This window comes from Triturus cristatus, chromosome 8, assembly GCF_964204655.1.
Source record: "Triturus cristatus chromosome 8, aTriCri1.1, whole genome shotgun sequence".
In the NCBI taxonomy this organism is placed as follows: domain Eukaryota; kingdom Metazoa; phylum Chordata; class Amphibia; order Caudata; family Salamandridae; genus Triturus; species Triturus cristatus.
Window position 1 is genome coordinate 837,943,587 of NC_140591.1, and position 19,476 is coordinate 837,963,062.

Genomic DNA, 19,476 nt, shown 5'->3' on the forward strand with positions numbered 1-19,476 from the left:
AGGATTTCGGCCTTCCGTTGTGGTCCCGCAACACTAGACCGCTAACCTCCCCTCCTCGGAAGCGGGCGGATCGCGGAATCATGACACAGCTACATGATGGCTTCACTGTACCCCAAGGTGTTTGGTACCAAATACCTCCTCTTGATAGACCCACACAGATGCCAGCGGCAGATGTATGGAGCAATGCACTCAGAGGGCACCTTACAGATGCCACCTGAAAACATACCGACTACTAGTGTATTGACTGACTGGTCTCCACCAGCCAGCCACCAAAGACAGGTTTCTGACCTGCTGAGGGGAGAGCTTTCGCTCTCGGAGGCCAGGAACAAAGCCTGCTCTGGGCGGAGGTGTTTACACTTTCTCCACGCAAGGATGTGCATTCCAGGGCGGGAAGCATCAAAGGCCCTGCTGCCTTTGTTATGTGACCCAGGCTTCTCCAGATAGGGGAGATGCCCACCCCGCTTTGTGTCTCCCACTTTTTGCAGCAAGACCAGCAGGGAAATTAGTAAGATTAAGAGGTGTCCACACATTCAGTAAGCACCACCCCTAGGGCGGGCCTGCTGATGTGGACCCCATTTTTCAGATTCATCCATCTTGTTTTGGATGGGATTAGCATTCTTGGGTCAGGGCTATGCCCACTTCCCATAGGAAGTGGTCATTGAGAGGGTGTCAACACTGTTAAAGTGGTTAACCCATTAGCTCCTACCTGTCACTCCCCTTAAACACCCCTAAAATTGAGTATTGAGGTGGCACCCCTGAACCCAAGAAATCAGATTTAATGGGCCAAGAGAAGAAGGATGAAGAAGAGTCACTGCTTAGCAAGAACTGCAGCATAACTGTGGACTTTTGCGCGAAACCTTGCTCGTCCTCAGCCCTCTCGTGACATTTGCGAGCTGAAGAAACACCAAAGACTTGGGTAGCCTGCCAGCACCTTGAAAGCACCTACAGTCTCCCTTGGAGTAGAGGAGCTACTCCCCTCCAGTCCACATGCACCGACAAGCAGTCCCATCCACCACTCTGCAGCTCCCCTGCCTGACTGATACCGCAGATGGCCAGGAGAAGGTATACATGCTCTGGAAGGTCAGATCCATCTCCACACCAAGTGGGAAAACACCAGGACCAACCAGAGCCATGACACACCAACCCTCAGGCAACAGATGCCCTGCACCAAACACCAACAGTGAGAGTTCAGTTTGGATTCCCACTGCACCAGGACCAAGCAGCCATCAAACGATGTCAGCATCACTAAGGCCCACTTTGTAATTGGCCCAAGTGTGTTGATTTTGCCTCTGCCAGCTGTTTGTCCCCAACTGCAAGGAGCATCTTTGTGCACTCTGCCCTGCCAACATAACCACTCTGCAACAGAGCCTCCCAGTCCAGGTCCTGATGAACCGGCTGTGCTTCTTTGCTCTTAGACTCTCTTGTGACGCTCGCCTCCATTTGGGAGTTCTCAGACTTCTCCCCAAATCCCTCTATGCAGCCTGTTTTTGGGTGCCCCCATTCTCCATAATGTCAGCTACCAACTTCATCAACACCCTGCTCCCAGTAGAACCTGGGCAGTTCCTGAAGAACTGCTGGTAACACTTTGGACCTTGGCCCACTACAGCTCCGAACCCTGAAGGTTAACCCCTGATACTGACTGTACCTAAGTTCATTCATCTCTGACTTTTCCTTCCATGGGAATGCATTGTGCTTAAAGGCACACAACTTTAAAACTTGTACTGACCTGTACATATTGCTATTGAAAACAGTACTTCCCTTTGAACAAAGTTCTTGGTTTTGATACATATATAAAAAGAAGCATTATTTTTCTAAATTGGTCTCAGATTTATTGTGCATCTCATTTATTGCCTCTGTGAGTTGAAAATATGCTTAGCCGTTTCCTCTGATAAGCCTAACTGCTCGCCCACACTACATCTACTTTAGTTTCTGTAAGCCAATTGGGGACCCACTACACTCTCTTCACAGTGTACTTATTTTTAGTACACTATATAAAGAGTCAGCTTCCTACAGGTGCATTTCGGGTGTCTTGTCAACCTCAAAGTACAGCAATGGGGTCTCACAGTCAGAGAAACAGGAAAACCCTCAGAGGGGATGCAGGATTGTCACAGTCAATAGAGGAAAACAGACTCAGACAGAAAAATAGTCCAGTGAAGGTAAGCACAGTTCAGCAGAGCCATGTATAGAACTTTCATCCCAAGAAAATGTTCCTTAAAAAGACAAAGGAAATAGAAAAATTATATTTGATTAATTTTGTGGTTTATATTGTAAATCTGGAACCTGTAGCATGCTCCCAACTTACATTCCTGATTTCTAGATTTGGGCCTCAGAGGTATTTTGCACCTGAAATTTGTGGTGCTGAACTATGTAAGCCTTAAGGGGGACAAAAAAGTACATTCCATGTGCACATCTTAATGATTTGATGAAATGCTCCTCCTCGTGGTAATTCCACAAATGGAAAGTCTGATTTAGTATGTCTTAGGGTGAATATGTTAGGATAGAATTTTAAGATTTTTGTTTAGCAGTGTACATGATACTCTATGCCATTTTGTACCACGGTAGACAGATACATCCAATGTAAAGCAACAGTGTTGGATAAGGAAGGTTTGGTGGTGGTAGGCATTAGAAATGTGATTAAAGGAATCTTAAAGAATGTGGGTCAGTGGCAGCTGGTGACATTTGAATGTGATGGGGCATAAAAGTTGTCAATTAGTGTTGCGTAGTGAGCGAAGCAAGCAAGCCCGACTATCATAGGGGGGGATTGGGAGAGTTCTTTAAAAACAAAAAAGGATGAGTAAATCATTGCTTTATAATATTATTAGTAGAATTGCATGATTGTGAAAATGTAATTCACATTTCAGTGGAAATGTGTTAACGGTGAATGACAGTGCACTACTGCACCATTCTTTAGTAATATATTTGCAACAGTGTGCCCCAAACCGCACAACCACCAGTTACATACAACACCCTTACCATGCTCCTCATGAACAGATGTAGCTCATTTGTGACACTTGTGCCTTGTTCTACCTTTGGATTTTCCCAATCCTTATGATTTCAGTTATGCTACATTGATGGCAGCACCCCCACAGCACCCACACTACAACAACTGTTTCAGCACCACTGCAGCATTTAATTATGGCACACCAGATTTATTGACCTTGACCCGATGCACTCCCATTGTGAGCCTGAGGATGTTAGTGGTAAGTGCTGCACTTTCCAAAATTATCCCAGCCCCGTATTGGGTGTTGGTAATAATGACAATGGCATAAAGGCTCCCACTATGGGAAGAATGATGCAAATGCAGGGATCCATCAGACCCAAATAAAAAGTGGATAACCTTTATTTTGGAATATTAACTTTAAAAAAAAACTAAGAAAATTGCCAACATAACAAAGTACAGACAGTTGCAATGAGCAGAAAACATAGCTTTTAAGATGTGGTGGTTTTAATGCATGGGTTGGCAGTGCTGTGTGTGTGTACTGTGAATGATGTGCATGCACCCTGAGTAATGTGGGTGCTTTGAGCAGGTAATATGCATGTACTATGAGTTAAGTGTAGCTATTGAAGTGCCGCCTCTGCATGTCTCAAGTGGAGCTATGAGAGAACAGGAAGCAAAGCTGAGTAACCCCAAGAGGGTTGCAATAAAAACGCCAATGGCAGGCACCCAACACACACTTTAGTGCAGTGAGCTGGAAAAGGTATAACTATTTATATCCATCTCTAGAAACAAGACTCAAGGTAACTCGAAGTAATTGTGTTTTGGTAAATTAGTGATGCTCTCTGCAATACTGCTATTTCTTTAATGTAACAACAAATGTCAGATAAGTGTCATTCATTGTATTTCTTTAATTTGTTTGTATTCTTAATGACTGGCTCAAATGTTTGTCCCCTTTATCAAGCTTTACTGTAAACCAATTCTTGCTGTGCAGCCCACGAGCACATTTCCTCCAGTTGCTCGGCACAATCACATGCCGGCCTTTCTTCTGTGCAGGAGCATTTCACTGCAGTTCCATTGACTGGGAGGTGTTGGGTTGCTGTGGAATCAAAAGCTGAGGTCTTACCAGCCCACAGATTAGCCTCCCACAGATTAGCTTGTCAGTCTAAGCCTGGGGAACTTGTGTAAATCCCACAATACCAGTGGCCACCGACTTAGAAGTCAGGAATGCAAGCAGCCAGTATGGGCTTTCTACTACCTGTTGCTCTTCAACTTGTGCAGAGTGTATTAGTGTCTTTGCAGCTACATGCACTGGAGGTCAACTGTCATAGAAGCCTAAAGCTTTTAGAATAGTTCAGTTCAGTGCAAGGATTAACATTTCACCAATTGTTATGCCGACCTACCCTATTATCTTTATTCAGCTTTATATAGCGCAAATGCGACCTGAAGGTATTGGAGCACTGTACATGAGCACTCGTTGCAGTACACAAAGTCAGATGGTTTTTTTTTCAGGCACATGATGATAAGTGATTTCCCTAGAATCACAGACCGGTGAACCAATGCCGACACCCGAAAATGGTTCCCCAGTTCCTATGTCGGCAGCTCTGGCTGCAACGCCACATCATCTCTGCTCTTTAAGTCAGAGGTGCTTACTTTTTTCCTCAAACATGCCATCATAAGGAAGAAGTGACCAAAACTTTACTTAAAACTTTACCTCTTTGAGTATCTGACAAGAGGGCTGAGAGTTCAGTTTGAGTCCCACTCTGGTATTATGTCTGTCACTTTCCGAGTCCCTAAAACTAGCCCGCACCCCTAAAACCTAGCCTGCTCGGGCCCCAGCCCAACTAACCACCCTGCGTCTCAGTCCTTCCTGCAGCCATCCTTCCAGTTCCTCTCCCCGCCAGCTCAGACAGCTAGAATGCTGACTGCCTTTGTGTGGTTAAGGGATGTGCGTGGTTAAGGCAAGCATTGTTCAGCTTGCGGGGTAACGGCACGCATGCTAAAGTCCGCGTTGTAAAGGCAGTTTCCCAGGTATAAGTGAAGGCTGATCCCAGTCAGTGGTCTTTTGTAAATCATGAAAATGTGGGCTTAATAGTATAAATCCTAGTGAACTCTGTTTTTAACTTCTGTCATTGATGGCAAGAAGAACTTCATATTTTGCCTACTTCTACGTATCAGACAGGAAGTTTGCCAAGCCCAGACTTTGCAGGACACCCCTGTTGTCTCACGAAGTTGTTAAACAAGCTCTCCATTGTCAACGGAATTGAAGGCAGGTGACAGACACAGAAGTATAAGACCTGCATTGTGTTCACTGCTTCAAGCAGGTCAGCCCAAAGGACCAGGGTAGTTGATTCCATAGCACGTGAAGATCTGCATCCAGGTTGGTTGTGATACTGGAATTGTAAATTCCAGAATGCTTAATCTATTTTTATTGCACGCTTCTTTTTTAACTATTTATTGATTTTTTTTTATCACACACAGTTTTGAAATCTTGACTTTTGAATGTTACTCTTTATAGGGACTTGTCCATACTTGCTCTTTGAAGAATGTCCTGGTAATGCACTCAAAGAACAGCCTTTTCCAGTAAAAGAAAACTATCCACTACCCTTGATGAGGAGGCACGTAGGAAAGAACACAATATAAAACATGAATTTCAAATTCAATATAAAATGGAATGTCAATATAATTTACAATGTTAAATGTTTTTTTCCTTAGGCGTTTTCCAAAGACTAGCAAGTATTTTGCAATTGGCAGCTCTACCAATAAACCCATCCAAGCAAATCACGCTTTTTACAATTGCCCATATTTTGTGTATAAATCCACCCTTACTTTGAAGAAAACCAGTTCTCTGTATCAGTCCGGTTTCTTTAAATATTGGGCCTATTCAGGTCATTATTGAGATTCAACATTTAACGCCCTACACATTAATTCTTTTCACACACCGAGCATGGAACATGATTAATGAAAATGACAGTGGTAGCAAAGGTCACAAAAGCACAATAAAAACCATGTCATATATATCACAAGTTCAGTAAGCTCTTGCACAGAAAAAAAATCTATATAAATTAGAAGGGGGGAAAGAACATACTCATAAGAACATATTGGTACTATTACACATTCTGAGTCAAGGATAAAAGACAAATTCGAACATAAAAACAAATTAAAATCCTAGGGTGGGTCTGGAATTAAAACTACCACCCTGAAGGTCCTACTAAAACAATGGGGAAGAAAATGTAAAGTGATTCATATTTATTTCTGACCCCCAGAGCATGACAAACAAAGTTTTCCACTGCCACACAGATCTCCATGTTCTCCAGCTTTTGAGGGTGTGCAAAAGCCTCTATGTAAGAATTGGAGTTAAAACAACGGAAAATTGGGGTCAAAAACAATTTTTGCCATGAGAATACAAACCGCAAAATACACTGGCCTAGCTCTTTAAAATCTTTTGTAATGTAGCTAAGTAGGCAAACACATTATCCAAGGAGAGACAATCCTCCATAACATACCTTTTAAATTACACATGCAGGTTCCCCTGCACCCTTGGACATAACAACAGCGGTATCTTATCCCCCAAAGGGGCCAGACCCAGCTCTGAAAGGCACATAAAGTTAGGGTTTGACTGTGGATGGAACAGCCAGCAATCAACCCACAAATTTGTTTTCAACCTGCTGTAATGGCCCGGTGATCCCCACACTCTCACAACATAGGTCGCCACAGGCACAAATTTACTCTGGTAAATCTTGGTCATTTCTCATATCGGTTTTGATCAAGCCTTCAGGCAAAAGAGAAGACCGACTCCACAGCTTTTTGGGTCTGGGCAGCAGTAGACTGGTGCAAACTTTGCCAGGATAAGGTTTCGGCCAAAAGAAAGGCCCAAATACGTAATAGTCTTCACTCTTGGGAGTTGCTTCTCCCTTAAAAAGAACGGCCTGGTTTTCACATCTCTAGGGCCAATGCTCATTGTGACAGATTTTTGTAGATTAGTTTAAAGGTCCAGACCTCCTATAAATTTATAAAACTCAGTCTAAAAGAAATTGTAATTCATTAGTGGTCCTTGCCATTGATACAGCATTATCTTCATACAGCAGAACTGGCAGGGGTTTTGACTTACTTCTGGGCGGATCTTTCCCTACATTGGTCAAGTGGGATTCTAAATAGTTATTTTAGATAAGGAATAAAAGGGGGGGGGCATGACACACCCTTGCTAACTTCTATGTGTGACCGAATGTTCTGAGAAAGTTCCCTATCTTTGCCATACCTAATTCTTATGGTAGTGTTCCAGTGCATTCTTTGTAGGAGCCCTATTATGTCCTTGTCCAGCGGTTCCCAAAATGTGGACCACGGACCCCAGGGGGTATGTGACACATTCCGGGAGGGTATGCAGGAAGCAGTTTTAAAAGCACAGCAAAGTTCCTTGTATATCCTGCTGTTTTCCGGCAACAATAAAAGTGTCAAGATAACTCCGATGATTAATGTACCAACGGGAGTGAGATGGGAGTTTTCTCTAGTGGCAACTTGGATTCATCAATCGTAGCGCAGATGGTTAATATGCCTGCTGCAAAGATTGAGCACCATGCATTTTACGAACAATATTTTATGTGCATAGCTCAGTGGGGTACTGCTTCTGTCACAGAATCTTTTGTTACTGTGCAGTTCATAAGTTACAACTGTAATCTAGCACTGTGAGCTATGAACTGCCATCAAAGAGCTGCATCCAAACTCCATGGTGCAAGTTAGTAAGGTATGTTCTTTTCCCAGTCTTTCAGTACTCTGCTGCTGCTAAAGGTTTGTTTGGGTAGAAATAAATAATTATTATTAAAGTCAACGCTAACCACTGTGTTATGTTCTGAATCCTGAGTTTGTGCTTCTTCAGATCATGCACTCTTAAAAAAAACGCCCACCAGTATGGAAGACATGTGAAGCCTTTGCCTTATGTAACACTTTCTCTACACTGATTTACACACGCATGATTCATTGCATATGTATGTGTGTGAAGTGCTCCTTCACCCTACACTGGTATGAGGTGCTATAAAACAAATGAAATATATATGACAGAGGGGCTATGGAGAGATGAGAGGCACTGTTGGAAGATGATAGTGAGGGAATCATTGAAAAGCCCCAACAAAGTTTGTCATATCCTGGTGCACAGTAAGGTCATCATTTACTATTCTTTAAAAGCTAATACAATTGAATATATAATGACAAATGTGTTGTAGAATGCATCATAGTATCCCAAATTTTCTTGGGGTAGAGCCCCCAAAGCCCCCCTTTGCATATTGTTTTCAATATAAAAAATAAAATCTTTAGTCATTTGTGTATTTGTTTGGTGTGTACTTGTTTGTGCATTTTTTGGTAATTACTGTTTGAAATCTAAATTGTACAAATTGCTTGGGGAGTCTCCGGCTTCCAGATGTGACTCAGTGGGGGTTCTCAGGAGTCAAAAGGCTGGGAACCACTGTCCAGGTCAATTCTCATCCTGGCAATGCCCTCCCAAAGTTTCCTCCTATTTACCATATCAAAGGCAGAGGACAGGTCCATAAACGCTAGGTAAATTGAACCCTTTCGAGCCTTTACATATTTCCCTATGGTCAGCTGTAAGTTGAGGCACTGCTCAACAGTGTCGACTCCTTGACGGAAACCATGCTGTGCTTTTGATGAGCACTGATTTTTCAGTAGCCAGGCTTCTAGTTTAGATGCAAGGCCCCTCTCCAAATTTTTTAAAGAACTAACCAGAAGGGAGATCGGATGGTTAATATACGGGCAGGTTCCAGTTTCCCTTCTTAAAGTCAGAGACAACTATGGCTTCAGAACAAGAAGGAATTAAATCCCTATTTATTGAGGCTTTGAGACATTGGCTAGGATGGGGGCCCACAGCAAAACATTTTCTTTAAAAAGGTCCAGACTTACCCCTTCCGGTCCTGGGGCCTCTCCCGCTGGGCGCTGGTTAATGGCAGCAATAACATCCTTTACCTCAATTGAGTTGCTCAGATCCTCATACAGCCCTGCATTATGATAAGCCTCTTGATTAAAATTACTAACAGCTCTGTTCTCAGTATTACCAATATTGCTAAAATGGCCAACCAATGCACCAGCTGAGATCTCTGTGTCTAAAGTTGGTTTATCATAACCTGTAAAAAAGCGCTGGTTAACCACCTTCCAAAAGGAGACGCTATCCCCCAGTCTAGCGGCCTTACCCAGTTCCTCCCAGGCGGCCCTCCTCAGCTCAAATCTCCTAGACTACAGATTAGCTTTGTAGGAGTTTTGCTCCTCCATATCCTCCTCTCTATCACTAAGAGTTTTAGATAAAGCTGCCTTCAACTTCTTATGAGCCTTAGTGTGCTGATGATTGAACCATCTAAAGGGGGGGTGATGGCTTAACTGATCTATTGCACCCCAGGCCATTTTTGACAGCCATGCAAAGGGAACTTTACGGCATCAACAATCTGCTTTGGGGATTCATCCACCAAGCTCAATATTGCAAAAAAAATTCTAATTTTCCTTAACCTATTTGGCCAAAAAAGACCCGTTATTTATTGTCTCCCATTTTATTCTTATACCTTTTTAACGTGAATTGTATGGTGGTAAGGTCTCCCAAGTCCTATCCTTACTCACCAAGTATAAATCAAGAGTCAAAAACAAAAGGCTGTGATAACTAATACATGAGGCTTAAACCTCATAACCCAATATAATCGCCACCAAATCAAGGGAGAGGATGAAAAAATCAATCTCATTACTCTTGAAACCTCCCATAAAGGTGAGGAGCAACGGAGGACCATTCCCTCTAAATTCTTTTGCGAATACTAGATTTCTGGAGACCATGAACCTGTTCAGGAAGTCTCCAATTCACAAGTGACAAAAATGCATGGTGCCCCCTCCCTCCTTGTCTCTAACTCCGCAAGGTGAGGGTTAAATAAAGCTGCACAACTTAATGTTGAAATCACCCACCCGAACTATAAGTGTCTCCCTATACTAGCTTTCAGAGAAGAATTCTAACGTGGTTTCCAAGCCCTCAATTACTTCCGTTACTCTAGTATCAAATATAATATTATATAAATTAATCAAAATCAAATCGAATGAGTACGGAATCTGTAGGAGAATTTTCTGATAATGAGCAGAATGGATCATAATGCTAGCTAAAATGCCTGTGAGTTTGACCGACATTAGAATAGCCAACCACCCCCCCTCCTTAGTCCGCACTGAACTTGATGGTAGAGCTCTGCCGCAAAAGGAGTAATACCCCTCAACACTAAAGTCAACTAGGGACCATGTTTCCCACAGTAAGATAATGTTTCCTTTCCCTATTTTGGAAATCTGATCCGGGTTTGTAAGCTTGTTCTGGATACCAGCTATATTCCATGCCTTAAACCCTGCCTTTGTTCCTCAGAGCAACCCCCACTATCTAAAATCTGTGTAGAGATCCCTTGTGCTGCACTAGGAAGAGCCTTCAAGGACCCCGCCACCTGCTCCCATCTCCAACACGAGGGCCCTCCTCCCCACTATGTTCTGATATGTTCCTGACTGCCTGGCTTACCCCAGCCTGTGAGATTTTCTAAGGTGGCCAGTGGCTCAAAGGAGTTCCGGGGTTCAACATTAAATTAATAAATAATAGCTTTTGTCTGATAAGGACTCCTTTGTCTTAATATAGAGGAAAAGCCATTGATTGGAAGAAATAGCCCAAAGGAAGTACTTGAATGGAGCCTTGTTAAGAGAAAGACTTCAGTAAGGATTCTACCAGGTGAGGTGACTTAAAGTTGATGATGTGAAAGTCCCCACAGGATTCCTCTTTTCCCAGCCCGATCCAGGGTGTTCTTATCATCAAAAGTTCCCACGGGTAGCCAATCAGCCAGCCAGCCAGTTTTATTCTTCAGCCAGTGTAGCACTTTATTTTTCAAAGTGGAATAACTTTCTCTCACGTGCGATGCTAAGCCTGGAACATCTTACCAGGACATAGGGTGTGCACTCAGGTGAGAGTTGGGGAAAAAAGTTAGTTGCACTATGCCTTACAGGCTTCGGGCGGCCCTTGGGTAGCTCTTTGGGAATTCTTGCACCCGTTGGATAGTCATGCGGCTCAGGCTCCTTTCCCGCAGGTTTATTCCTGACTCCCATTGCTTTATCTTTAGGATCTTTGCTTAACAGGGTACTAATTCCGGCAGCTTTCAAGGTATTATGCAAAATGTTAGGCCGTGTTGGGGACCTTTGGGGAGGGTGTGAGGTCCCGCAGCAGAATGCTGCTCTACTATAGTAAGCTTACATTTTGCCAACTTTTTCTCAATCGTCTCGAGCCAGGCAAAAAAACTGGTTCAGCAAGCCAGTAATTGAGGACACCATTCAGCTACACACAGTCCCCATTAACTCTGCCGACTCACCGGCTCCATCTCCATTTTTCCCTCCATTACGACCTGGGCTGATTAATTCAGAAAGCAGATGAGTCAAAGGTCTGTGGCACTTCCTCTTTGATATAGCCCCACCTTCCATTCTCTTCTTTTCCGATTGGCCTCGTGTCTTTGATCCTTTGGCCTGAGTCTGCGAGAGGGTCTCTCCACCCTCCACATGCCCCAGGTAGCCATCCACCGAGTCACCGAGCCCACAGGTGACAACACCAGAAGCAGAGGTACTTCTTTGTCCATCATCAAATTTGACCCAGAGCAACAGGGGAAAAGTTACAAAAGTGAGAAGGAAGGTGGAAGAAAAAGAGAGAGACAAAATACCAGAGACAAATGGAGAAAGCATGGATGAAAAAGAGCCTGCAACAGTGAGAAAAAGAATCAGAAAGTGCCGGGTAATGGAAGAAAGAGACATGAGGTGGTATCAAGACCAGGCCTCCATGCTATTAAGCAGTCATAACATTTACCAATGCAGTGGCGGACTCGTAAGAAACACTTTAGGGCCCTACACATTATTTTAAACAAATTAAGCCTTTAAGCTGGGCATCATGCATAAACTGACCACCACGACAACACCTCTGTCCCTTGATCTTTCTTGTACCTCTATGTACTACTAAGAACTAAATGAAGGGTCATCAGTTTAAACTACCAAAAGTAAAGAGGGCTTCTCGACCCATCTGTACTGATTGGAAACACAGGCCAGTGGTTGCTAACTCTAACTGATGTCCATGACTCCCAGAGGGTGATTCATGCTTTACTCCAAACACATGACTAGTGTTGTACAGTACTACCTATACAGTACAACAGTCTTAAATTCCACCTACCATTCAGGATTTCAATGTCATAGAATGCAGCGGCAAAGCGCGTGGATCTGTGTGATGTGGATCGTGAATCTACACCAGCAAAGGATAGGAGTTTGGATCTGCATCGCCACAACTTCAGCTCTCTCGGGTGTGTGATCTGGAGGAGCTCTTCCAGACTGGCAGCAGCCCTTATCCTCTGTTCTAACTCAGCTTGAGATATTCCCTGAAAGACAAAAATCCCATTAGTGTGAGCCTATGCTGTATCTCTCAAATTTGCACTTGTACTCAATAGTGTAATTGATAATGGTATGCTTTCCAGCGTAAAGGCCAAATAATGATCATCAGAAATAATATCTCATCTAAATACATAGGAGCATGCAATACCTGTATAAAAGTCAGTCTTTAACTTCCTTATTACAGGGAACTGGTGATGTACATTGCCTGTAACTAAGAAATAATGTCGCCGCTCAACTGTAATACCATAATACAGTTGGGTTGTAACGTGCTTGTTGCCAGTAACCAAAGGGGGAAAGAAGTTCACAAAGCATAATGATCCAGGTGCCCTATTTTGATTATATTGGTGTGAGACTCAAACCTAACTTAAATTAGGGTTTGCAACTCCAGAAATTGCAGTCTGTCTTAATCCAGCATACAGCATGTATATCCAAAATCCATTGATGGACAATTTCCAGAAGTATAGCACCAGCCCTAGAAATATATAACAGATGCAGCTCTGTATGGTTGTAAAATTTGGGGATTTGTGAGTACTCAAATCCTAACTATAGTAGAAAACAAGTTTATTAGATCCCTCTTGGGACTACCTGTAAGTACTCAGTTGATTCCCCTATGTCTGGGTTTGGCCCAAAGATGTATTGCCCACAAAGCTGAATGTAAACTTCTACTATAGTGGCATCGACTGTGGTTCACAGTAGAGTTAAGTTCATATTGCATGGGCCTTAGAGATCTGATGTCCCCTGAATGTGTATACAAAATTCTTTGGCTGAACTCTGTAAGATTGCTACTGGGGAAATTTGGGATGGTGAATCTTTGGGTCTCGTTTGAAGAGATGTCTTATTTTAAAAACCAGGCTAAAAGAAACATATTGGGAATTTGCTACCACCCAAACAATTGCAACCAGTGAAGCTTCTTTGACAGGAGATTTCCTTGATGTAAAACCTTTTCTATGTTATGAGCCTACCATAGATTAACGGCCCCCCCTTGGCAGGCAAACTGTATATTCAGTTTAGGTATAGGACCCTCCCAACCAAGAAAAGTTGTAGCAATTGGTCCAGAGCTGCACCCGGGGATGACATATATCCTGTCTGTGGGGAGGCCACAGAATCGCTAACGCATATTCATTTCATTTGCCCCGCATATCAGTTCCAGAGGAGAAAGTGGGTAACCCCTTTTGCAGGAGGATGGGCGCTGGCCAATGTATATGGAGGCTTATACAATACTCTGCACTGAAACAAGCAGATTGACAGGTTTCTCAGTTGCTATATTCCTAATGTCTGCTTGAATCAGGCGAAGTAAGTGCACATAGTCCAGGAACTGGCTAAATGCTGGTACAGCAACACAAAGAGAATGCTATGTTGTTGGGAGTACATTTACACATGATTTTAACTTGTCTTTTATCAGCTGATCACTTTGTGATTTATGAATTGTGAGACCCTATGCCCTATCAATGATATTTTATATAGCACCTTAATGTAAATGTGCACAATCCGTATTAGGGGGAACCAATTCTTAGCTATAAGGTAGACCCTGTGCCAGAACGTCAGTAAGGTAGCACTAGAATTTTTATCCTGTGGCACTTGTGATTTTATTTTTCAAATAGATGCAGAGCACCCCTATGTTGATATTTGCTCAGCACAAGCCCCTGCTCTTTTATTCTGATTATTCTTTTATATTATAAGTTATTTTATGAGCGCACTCGCACATCTAGTGGTTTATAATTGCACTTTAACCTGTATTATGTATGATGCTGCCACGTTTTTTAATTGCATAGTCATATACATACTTAGATTTTAGTCTCTATGGTAATGAAATCCTTTTTAATACCTGTGTGTGATCTCTGGTGATCCTTATAATAACTTTGTGAGGATGCTGTTATGGTTTTTCTCTGTTTGTTGTACTTTTATGATTCTGGAGACCGAAATAAAGCTACTATGATGATTATGAGGATGACTAGGACCATTTGAAAGCTGAGCACATTGGTCTTGGTGTTACCTTGTTTAATGTTGAATTTAAGTATCATCAGCATACATTTGGAATTGTAGTTGATGTATGGAGATCACTGCAGCTAGAATTCACATGTATACAATTAACAGCAGAGGTGAAAGGACTGACTCTCAAGGAACACTGCTTGAAACAAATTTTGTAGAAAATGTGGCATTGTCATTTTTAGTTTTTTGGCTTTGTTCAGACAAGAGCAACCGGATTCACTGCAGCGTTGATCCAGTTGTACCGACCCATTGTTCTAGTTGTTGTACGAGTGAGCAAGATTTGCTGTCTTGTAACAGTTCTAAGAGATTAAGGACCCCTGACCGGTTGGGTGAGTGAAGGTCTTCTGTGACATCTAAGGATGCACAAGCTTGTGCATCCTAAGAGGGATGCTCTGTGACCTGTGAGAAGAGCTTAAAGCCTGGGTTGGGCCTGCTAGACTTCTCTTCACTTTCGGAACTGCACATTTGATTTACACAATATTGTTGAGGGAGGATGTGTGCTGGACCATGATTTCCTCTCAAACCTCTTGGATATCTGCCATTGTGATTTCTGTGCCCTTTGCAGGTCTGAAACCTGTGAGTTATGATGTCATTTTGGGTTCCAGAATTATAGCAAGTATGAGACTGGAAATGTGCCAGTGATTGGTAGGGTGGTTGGGACTTTTTTAGATAACAGGATTATGGTTGAATACTTTAAGGCTTTTGTTTCTAATCTAAGACTGATAGACACATTCAACAGTTCTGTGTTGTCAGGTGCTAATCTGTTCACCAAATTTTTAATGTATTCTATCAGGCAGTGTTCAAAGACTGGTCAATTTAGGGCCTATTTCCCAACTGCTTTTTGTAGTACTCAGGTACTACAAAATGCTATTCACAAACCTACATGTAGAGTTATCCACCTCTGGCTCTCCTATCTTTTTTATATGTGGTATTTTCTGCACATGCATACTACGTTTTAGTATTAAATGTGAGAGGGACGGAGAGAGTGGATGGAAAAATGTGAATACCTACTACTACGTTGGAGGAGTTTAAGGTTTAAGAAGGAGTAAGGGGCTTTGGGAGGAAAATTTAAGTAAATGTTACAAATGTAATAAGTAAGTTGCTTTATTTTAAAACATCTGAATAACCTTTTGAAAAATTAAAAATGAATGTAACTAATTATTTGCCCGTTCTGCCCAGTCTTTGTTGTTGCCGTCTTGCTGTTTCGTTGCTTGGAGGGGAGAGGAGTGGAGCCAGGACTACCGACCCCAGCCTCACCGTGCGGCTGCTGCCACCAGCACCATCATCCTGCTCCAGGAGGTGCTTTAAAAGTGCTCATGGGCTCCCGCAGCACGGGACGCACGTGGGCCGCGCCAGGGCAAAGCCCAGGCCAAGGGTGGGCCCGTCCGCGCCTGTCAGAGCCCGGAGGAGGCCGGGCTAGGCCCACCCTCTGTCACCGGACCAGGGGCACAGAATCTATAAGTCTAAGGTACTGTTCACTATTTCAAAGTAACTGGTTAATTAGTACTCAATGGCTAAGCGGCTCAAACGTAAGGATGTTCTCACATACTCAGGAGGGGGCCTTGTGGGGACCCTTGACGCCTTTCTGACACGGGAGGAATCGGTGCTGATGCACAAAATTCAGCTAACGGAAAAAAGACTCTCTCTGGATAGTGTTACAACCCACAAAAGATCATCATTAGGTTGTATAAGCAGGGCTAAATCTCCCGCAGATGCGCATACAGATGCCGTGTACCTGCATGATGTGGCGGCAATTGCCAACGGACTTGGGGGGCAAGTGGAGCCTGCGACAGTGATCTTAGACGCAGACCCACTTATTTTAGTAGTCACTTCAGGCATGGAGATGGTTGCAGGGGGAAGCAGTACCATGTCGATGCAGGAGGCGTCCCGCTCCTCAGAGGTTATGCCACTAGTACCTCTTGTTCCTATGGCCGAATTGGTAACTTTAACATCACCGGAGCCTGGGCCCAGAGAGGTCACAACCAGATCTAAAAAGCATCCAAGGATTAGCCCAAGGGGGGATGGGACAGGATCGAAACTATCAGTTATTAACGACCCACCGGCAAAACGGCCAAGGCGTGGAGCTCTCCAGAAGCCAAGGCAGAAGCCCAGATCAAAGCAGCCACCTCCCAAATTAAATCAAGATCTTACGGCCACGGTAGACGTACAAGGGTCATCAGGACATCCTACGTTACAGGACTCACCTCCCAGCCCTACCATTCCCAATTGCAATAATGAGCAGTGGAGAAGATTTGAGACATTGATGTCTGTGCTCTTGGACCCTCTATTATGTAAATTACGGTCTAATGAGGAGAAACTCGTGTTGATTGAACAGCGTAATAGTATATCATCTAATACAATATCTAACTCATCAAATATAGGGGGGTGTTGCTGTAATCATTCTGTCCAGCCTTCAGTGGTACCATTTATAGTTTCGGGGGCAACGGAAGGGTGAGAGCACGTTACAAGGATTACCTCCTCACTACCTGTAATGGGTTCTGATTCCCGACTGAATAACCGAGCTGACACAGTAAATGACAGGGTAAATCATACCCCCCAACTCAATACTGTAGTTACAAGCCCTAAGGCTCAATCTAGGAACCAGGTTGCAAGGGATGCAAGGGCAGTGGAGGCAGAGTCCGAATAGGTCCAATTGGAGAATCTGCATAAGGCCTCGAATGGGGATAGTGGACACCGACAACAATTGGGAGAGGAAGATATGCCAGTCGCCCCTTATAACGCTGAGCTCCCATTAATAGATCTCCCCCCGGCAAGTTGCCCGTACACAGTGGTTTTGACAGGTGTGCCAGGTCACAACAATGCACAAGAGGAGCCCACTGTTCAGCTAATTAACAAAATGGCGCATTGGATGTGCAAGTATGCTAGATTTAATATTAAAGATTATCGGCACATCCTTGTGGCTAGGAGGGTGTCTTGGATTGGCAAGTCAAGGAAAGTTTTTGTACAGACTGCGTTATTGTCACGCTCACATACCCTGAGATGGCGTGGGGGATCCTCTCGTATTCAGCTGGTTCATTCGCGCTAGAGTCTAGCATTAAACCACTACCCTTGGGCTTTTTTTACAGACCAGAGCCTAGCCTTAATTTCACACAATGCCACACTGGCTTGAACCAGGGTATCGGGTGGAGCAGAAAGCCTGTGGCGGTAACTAATGCATTTGCACCATTGAGGGACTTGAATGATATCGACTGACTAAATCACAGAGAGGGTGGGGGTAGAGCCAGTGATATCCTTTTGGCCAATGCTGTCACAGCAGAGAAGAGTGTGGAGTCTCATATGGGGAGAACATTACTTTCTCCTGTGGAGTGCAGGGAACCTAATAACTTAGATATAAATCCCGGGGGTAGGTCCACCACCCCGCGAAGTAATATTGCACCGGCAGATTCTATCGTGGTGAGCAGTGGGGGAGACCTAAAAATTATCTTGTGGAATATAGCAGGACTATCTAGCAAGTTTGGGGAGGAGCAATGGCTCACTTACATGAGGTAGTACCATATAATTTGTCTCCAGGAAACTTGGGAGACAGGCAAAAACTTTTTCATTGAAGGATATAAAATCTTCTTTTGCCCAGCAGTCAGATCGGTAGCCAGCAGAGCAAAGGGGGGGCCTGATTATGTTTATAGATTTGAGAATACAGCACAGCTGGAAGAACTTGGCTTGGGATACAAATGCTGTGCAAAAATTCAAAATTCTCGAATCATATATTCAGGATAATATTAATACATTTTTACAACGCAATGTCAAATGCGCAGGGCGCAAACATTCTCCATGAACTAAACACACGGCTGGAGCACACACGAGGGAAAGGGCTGGCCCAATCTCAACTGATCTTAGTCAGTGATTTTAACTGTCAGCTATGCCCACACTTGAGGGTGGCACAGGGTGATTGGTCAGCCTGTCCATTAAAGAAAAGAACCGCACCTGGAGCATACCCAGGTTGGACAGGAACTGACTGGTCTCTTATACTTCTATGGGTTAACCCACACAATGGACGTGATCGCTAACAAAAAGGGTAGTCTGGTTCCCTCTACATTTAAAGGGAGAGGTTGTCACTTGTATATGGATTTTATCTTTGTCTCCCCTTTACTGAAAAGGGGTATTTTAAAATTTAATATACAACACAGTGTGTTTAGTGATCATAACCCACTTACTTTAGTACTTGCTGCTCAGTCCCAATTACCAGTATCAAATAGACAGGAAGGGGGTTCAGCAATAGCTGTGACGGACCAAGGCAGAAGGCTGAGATGGGCCCAGGTGGGTACTGTTTCCTTTAATACTCTCCTATTTGATAGAGGCTATCAGGAAATACTGAAATGCTTAGATTTAGGAGTGGACGGGCTGAACTATTAGAGGCTTTTATGAACATCGCAAAACTGGTGGATAACCTGTTAAAGTCCTCATCACAAGCGCACAGCGGGAGCCACCCATGGTGGTTTGATAGCCAATGCTCACAGGCCCTGAGAGAGTTAAAAGTAGCACTCAAGCAGACTCCAAGGGACAGAGAACGGGTGGCTGCTTGCCGCTCAAGTTATAAACTAGCTGTCAAAGGGAGAAAGGGCCATTTACAACGTACAGCCTGGGAGGAGCTCACTGAGGCGGCGGAACTGAAGGACTCTGCCCGCTTTTGGAGAGTTATTACTAACCCTTGTTTCTCGGATGGCAGCAGCATATTCAGGGCTTGTATAACCACCTGCACAGTCAGGATGAGACGCAGACCCCAACTGCATCACTAAGCACTAATCATGTTACCTTCTTCTTGGATGAAGTAAGTTTAGGAATCGAGGGCCTGACTAGGAACAAGGCACCAGGGCCAGATGGAATCCCACCAGACTCTTCGGTTGTAATATGGAGATCAGAGCCTCTCTTTTAACCAGGGTATTAAACGTGGCAATTAGCTCAGCAATGCCAGCATCTTGGTCTTCTGCCATTATAGTTCCAATATGTAAGAAAGGCGGCAGCGATAGCCCACACTGCTATCGCCCCATATCCCTAATAGATGTCTCAGCGAAGGATCTGGGATGGGTGATTTTAAATACGCTGATGGAATGGGCAGTGGCCACACAAATTATTACGGATGCCCAATACAGCTTCCAGCCGGGGAAATCCAC

The 19,476-nt window shown here is 43.7% G+C and overlaps 1 protein-coding gene across 2 annotated transcripts in view; it reads right to left on the minus strand.

Annotated features, from left to right (window-relative positions):
- Positions 1–19,476, minus strand: part of VEGFD (vascular endothelial growth factor D) — a 391,659-nt gene that overhangs the window by 175,927 nt on the left and 196,256 nt on the right. For both annotated transcript variants that reach the window (XM_085622323.1, XM_085622322.1), the window contains exon 2: positions 12,144–12,345. In XM_085622323.1, coding sequence (XP_085478449.1) covers positions 12,144–12,345 — 202 coding nt within the window. The remainder of the gene's footprint in view (positions 1–12,143; positions 12,346–19,476) is intronic.